This window comes from Danio rerio, chromosome 5 (assembly GCF_049306965.1).
Source record: "Danio rerio strain Tuebingen ecotype United States chromosome 5, GRCz12tu, whole genome shotgun sequence".
Classification (NCBI taxonomy): domain Eukaryota; kingdom Metazoa; phylum Chordata; class Actinopteri; order Cypriniformes; family Danionidae; genus Danio; species Danio rerio.
In genome coordinates, this window is record NC_133180.1 from 12,747,501 (window position 1) to 12,754,187 (window position 6,687).

Below are 6,687 nucleotides of genomic sequence, written 5' to 3' on the forward strand. Positions count from 1 at the left end.
ACATCTAGTGAAATTCACATTGCAAAATGATAAAAAATAAAACGCAATGTTAGATTTTTCTAATAAAAAAATGCCACATGCACATTTTATGTGCATTAAGTATTTATGCTTATCTTGGTATTTCCATTCACTGTTTTTAGTGCAACATCCCAAAACCATGTGAATGGAAACAGATAACCGATAAGATCTTGTTGTGTTGGTGTCTTCAATCCTCCTGACCTTTAAAAAGCACCTGAAAATGAAACTCCCCACCACCATGTCACATCACTTCGCAAGACACGTCGACAATGCTGCCTGGTGACATAAAAACAAGTGGATTTTTTTTATTTTTATTTTAGGGCACCAATTTGACTCTTTTTTTTTTAAGAACTAATACAAGTCTTTTGTGTCTTCAGAATATGTCTGTAAAGTTTCAGCTCAAAACACTCATCATATTATTTATTGTACCTTTCTGAATATAGGAATTTTGAGCTGAGCACACTGTAGCTGTTTTTATTGCTTGTGTTGCGAGTTAATTCAAGCCTTTCTGAAATGATGAGTCATATACAATATCGTTACAAAATAAAAATAAAAATACACAAAGCATGTGCATTGAACTATGCACTGTTTATGTATGGCAAATGTGATAGAATACAAGTTAACATCCACTGCTGTTTGGATATCCGTTATGTTAATGTAAAAAATAAACCTGATTTAACGTCAAAAAAACAGATTGAAGAGTGTTCTTTTATAATTGTACTGTCATGCGGCTGTGGTGATGAATTACCGAAATTTTACTGTATTTATTACAGACATGTACCGTTTTAAAAATGTTTTAAACTTGTAAAAAAAAAAAGATTTGATCTGCAGATGATCACAGACATTTTACACACACATTTATCATCTCATGATCTCTTTTAACAAAAATCACATTGCTTTTTTAATGCGCATAGTGAGATTTGTTTGGTGAAAGTGTGCGCATCTTCATACGTTTTTATGCATTTTCATCAACCATTCTTTGTGCAAATGCAAACTATGAATAAAAATAAGTGGATGGAAACATAGCTAATGTGATGTGCTTATCTGACATCTCCCTAAAGTGTGGGTGAGGAGAACCCATTTCAACTTGGCAGGGAAAACCAGCTCAAAAAATTTTTAAAGGGCCCTTTAAAACTTACAAGGAAAAAGCTTTATTATGGATGTCTTTGTTACAGATGTAACAGGTGTCAATTTGGCACTATGGTAAATTGAATGAAATTCTTCAAAATACTGACAGATACACTCACCGGCCACTTTATTAAGTACACATTACTTGTACCAGGTTGGACCCTCTTTTGCCTTCGGAACTGCCTTAATCCTTCATGGCAAAAATTTAACAAGGTACTGGAAATATTCCTCAGAGATTTTGCTCCATATTGCTATGATAGCATCACACAGTTGCTGCAGATTTGTTGGGAGGCACATCCATGATGCGAATCTCTCGTTCCACCACATCCCAAAGGTGCTCTATTGGATTGACTTCTGGTGACTGTGGAGGCCATTTGAGTACAGTGAACTCATCATCATGTTCAAGAAACCAGTCTGAGATGATTCACGTTTTATGACATGGCACGTTACCCTGCTGGAAGTAGCCATCGGAAGATGGGTACACTGTTGTCATCAAGGTATGGACATGGTCAGCAACAATACTTAGGTAGGCTGTGGCGTTGACACGCAATGGAATTGGTAATAATGGGCCCAAAGGGTGCCAAAAAAATATCCCCCACACCATTACACCATTCTAGACCTCTGGCATCAACAAGACATTTGCGCCCACAGAACTGCCCCTCACTGAATATTTTCTGGATCCTTTTTTTTGGACCATTCTCTGTAAACCCTTGAGACGGTTATGCGAGAAAATCCCAGTAGATCAGCAGTTTCTGAAATACTCAGATCAGCCTGTCTGGCACCAACAACCATGCCACATTTAAGGTCACTTAAATCATCTTTCTTCCCCATTCTGATGCTCGGTTTGAACTGCAGCAGATCGTCTTGACCACGTCTACATGTCTAAATGCATCGAGTTGCTGCTACATGATTGGCTAATTAGTAATTTGCTTTAACAAGCAGTTAGACAGATGTACCTAATAAAGTGACCGTGAGTGTATTTGAGTACTTTTACAGTACTGTTAAATACAAGGAAAGTTTTTCGCTTTTTGGTAAAAGTTTTTTTTTTTTTGATATCTGCATGGAATTGCCCATTTTAATCAGTTCTTTTTTTGAAGAGCTCCAAATTAGTGCAGGCGTTCATATTTGCAACAATTTGATGGAGTAAATGATGAATGTTTTAGTTTTGGTCAGTATTTTAAAATTCAGTGCAAGTTCATTTAAGGATATGTCTTAGGAGGAGATATGCTCAACTCTGCAACATTATCAATCTTTAGCATTCAAGGTTCTGGAAAGTTCAACAAGATATGGCTTAACGAACCAGAAAAGGCATTTTGAATACACAACCACACATCTTTTTTTCTGAGAGCTCCAGGAATCCAATCCTATTCAAAAACATAAAGCAATCATAAAATGTACTAGCAGCACAATGCCCCATAAAAAGACTTAAATCAGTGACATTTTATAACCCAGAACACTTTATTACGCATGTTTGGGTTTATGCATCACCTTTAGAAAGAGGAAATAAAAGAAAAAAAATAAATAAAAGCATATATGCTGCACAGATTCATGCAGAAAAACGTCAATAAAGTCAACATTCAATAAGAATGAAGTATATTTAAATGAATTACTATAAATAATATTGTGCAGAGTTACTCCAAATATATCAAGAGTGCAAATAGCTTTCCTGTTTTCTGTTGTTGTCAATTTGCCCATATATTTTAGGTTGTGTGACTTTGAAACATTTGAATGTTAAATCAACTACAGGTAAACATCTGCAAATGAATGATATTAGATATGCATTTCTTAGAATTATAATTATCTTTAGTTGTGGATGTCTAAAGTCATTTGGACTGAACTAAAAACGATTTTTTTGCAAAAGCAAACCCAATTATAATTTTGCTTTTCTACTTACAACTCTAACTTACATGTTATTATTAAATGTGAATTTAGTGTTCAACTCAAGACATTAACATGAGGAAAAATATATATTTTGATGTTGCAGTTAAACGGTCAACTCATAAATTTCAATAAGTAGGCTAATTTTAAATATACACACACACACACATTTCTAAAAAAAAAAAAAATGGATTGAAATGTATTTTAAAATAAAATACCAAATACCTCGGTTTTACATGTATCAAAATAAACTACAACATTCAGCAGGCACAACAAGTAACAAAATAAAATGTTGTATTTTGAAAAATACTACAAAATATTTTACAAGGGAGCCTGAAATTTCTTCGCAAAGCTTCCATCAATAGGCCTATTGGATCAATCCCTTCACCATTAAACTGACTTAGTGAAGTAAACAATTTGCTCAAATAACATTTTTTTTTTCAATAAATTGAGAGTACATACTCATACTACTATTGTTGTGCAGTTTACTCATTCTCACAAGAGTTTTTCAGTTCTTTAACTGGAAGAATCTCCCTTAAGGAACACGAGCACACCATTTTTAGGCGTTTTTTTTTCGTTTTCTAAACTTCCTCTGTATTTCCACCTGCAGCACTGAGGCTGAGAATGATTATGTGCTGTAGGCTGCATATTCCCGTCTTTGGACTGATGCTTTATTTCATTACATTTCTTATGCAAAGATGCTGATCTTGAATTGTACACTATACTGCTATCACCTAACACTAGTCTTAGCATTTTGCAGAATACTATTTTCAATGATTGTTGATTTGCTTCCAAATATACCCATGCTATATATGTCTGTTATTTTCTTTGTGTGTTGCATAATTTCCATTTATACTCCAAGCACTGACCACCTTAATATTAATACATTTTCTGTTCTGATCTCAAGCCTGGGCAAATAACTGAGAAAGCACCAATCAGAGGCCGCATTTTTATGATGTCCTCATGTAGATTTCTAACAAAGTAATTTACAGTAATTTCTTCTGGCCTGGACTTTAATTTATAAACACAATTTTACTCCTCACACATTTCCTATTTAGAAAAATATATAATAAATAGTTTATGTAAAAAAAATAAATCTTTGTTTTGCAGTGAATGGTTTAACAACAGTTTGCTTTTAGAAAGTCAGTTATTTAACAACAGAGGTTTTTAATGAATTACTTTGAATTTATTTCTGCATTTAACATTCCAGCAAGTCCAAAAAAATGCCTCCATTGTTTTGGGAGCTATAACATCATGAATTACCATGCTCTTTAAAAAATAGCAGTCATCTTCCTCCTAAAAAACTTCTCCGACAGATGTGTATAGGTAAAATTTGTTTTTCTAATTTAAAAAAAAAAGATAGAAATTACAAAGTTAGATCTCTTTTTATTGAAAAAGTTGTTACATTGTCCCTTGTAATCTCTTATTGGAATTTAATATTTAGAGATTTGAAATGGGAAAAATATGGTCTTTGCAACAAAAATATTTCCTTATCAACAAGGTCAAAGAAGTGTCTTTTAAATTAATCAAAAATTTTATCATATTAAACAATTTTTGAAAAGTTTCATTTTAGTTTTGATATAAAATCTTCTGAACCTTTTTTCTTTTATTTTGGGATTGTAATTATGCTGTACAACTTTGGAAACATATTGGCTCATTTATAAATGATAATATACAGCCAGATGTTTCTGTTATTATTTTTGGTTATTATGAATCTGCTTCTACTAAGAGAAATGCTTGTTTTGTTATACATTTTTCTTTGTAAATTCCATATCCACAAATGCATATTTACTAATACCAAACCATTTTTTCTAGTTTTTTTTTTTTGCAACAATTTAGTCATAATTTAAATTTAATTTCATTATCTAAAAATAAGCAAACAGAAATATTTCATTTTGTAATGACTTTACTTACTGTAATTTATTCTTAAATGTCTTACCCTAAAGTTTATATCATGTTCTTTATTTTTCTTTCTTTCTTTCTTTCTGTCTTTCGTATCTTTTTTCATTGACAATGTAATTTATGTTGTATCGTAAACAAATACTGTTACAAACTTGTCAACTTTTTTATGCAAAAAAAATCAAAACAGTATGTTAAAAATACAAGACACAAGCATTTAGATACAAAATATAAACCCATTTTTATACAAATACAAATTCCAAAATACTATTTTGTATTTGAAACACATTTTTGAAATACTATATATTAACTATTCTATAATATTGTCCATCCCTGCCAACCGATGACATCTTAAAAAAATAAAGCTGATATTGACATAAAGCCAAAGTACCGTACAGAATATTCAAACTTTTTTCATATTACCTGATTAAAAAAACTTGACTAATATTTAGCCATCTGTTGTAATGAAATTCCTATTCTTTGATGTACAAACACTTTTGGGGCGACAATATAATTATTCATTGAAGAAAGAAAAAGACCACCATTATATCATTTGCCTGTTTTCATAGTTAATTCAAGTCAAACTTATGCAATGTTTTATATGCAAAGGTTTAATAAAAAAACAAAACAAAAAAAACTAAATGTGTAAAAAAATTTAAGGTTGTAAAACACAACCATTTAATATTTGAATAGCTTAGCACAAGACATGCTCACTTAAAGAATCATCAATTTTTAGACCTTTAAATTGATAAAGGGCCCAAGTGCACGTGCATGACAACTCATTCTTTGGTTATATATCAATTCTCAAAACTAACTAAAGCAGGGTGAGGCTCGTTATACTTTGCAGCTGAATCATCAGACGCGTGAAAACATGTTTACCAACTGGTGGTGACATTCATGCTTACCTCGTCCTGTTTCTCAGAAATATCAGTTTGATCAGCGGGTGTGTGTAATGTTGCAGTCCGCTTTTGCTGATGCAAGTCACCCTTAATCGATGGTCCAGTATGTGAAGATCCATCGTTTTCTGGTCCACCAGGAAGACGCCGTGGAAAAGTGTGTGTGCGGCGCAGGTGGGCGCGTTAAATAACGCAACGCGAGATCCGCCTATATGATGTTACATTCCCTTGCTCGTAAAAACGCCTCATCCTCATGCATTGGGCACACTGGTGGAGTCTGCTGGTGGGACACACACACTCACTGTAATTCGAGTCGAGAAATGAACAGAAAGTGGAGCTCTAAGTGCAGACTACGATGGGACATACACCTCACGTCCTTCAGGTGGCGTTTGGAGAATAAGGACGCTGTTTATTTGACTTATTAAAGATATCTGTAGATTTAAAAGTATATGTTAATAAAATATAATTTTTTTTAATGATTATTACCTTAAATATGAAAGTAAATCGATGATAAGTGATTTTTAATCCATAAGAAGTCATAACAAGTACTCGTGAAAAGTCGATTCTCAAAGGCGCTGAGAAAAGTAACAGACACCGCGTGACAAAGTCGCTTATAATTCGCTTTTGTAAACATTTTAAAGCCATACATACACTTGAAATATAACACTGGGAATCCTAAAAAACAATTTATCATGACATGGGAATTAAAAAAAAATCTAATAATCCAAAATAAAAATATTTGCAAGTGAAGCACCGCCCTCTTTGAGACCCATGTGCCAGCAAGTCTTTTCTACCTGTTAATTTTCCTGCACTTGTACAGTTCGAACAGAACACGTCCAGCGAAGGGACACGCCCCTTTTTCTAAAAG

General features: G+C 33.0%; 1 protein-coding gene across 1 annotated transcript in view; it reads right to left on the reverse strand.

The window, feature by feature from the left end:
* Positions 1-6,081, reverse strand: part of castor1 (cytosolic arginine sensor for mTORC1 subunit 1) — a 49,253-nt gene extending 43,172 nt beyond the window's left edge. Inside the window, 1 exon segment of the mRNA NM_001020815.2 lies at positions 5,829-6,081. Within this exon segment, the coding sequence (NP_001018651.2) occupies positions 5,829-5,941 (113 nt within the window). The 5' untranslated portion in view covers positions 5,942-6,081.
* Between the last annotated feature and the right edge of the window lie 606 nt (positions 6,082-6,687).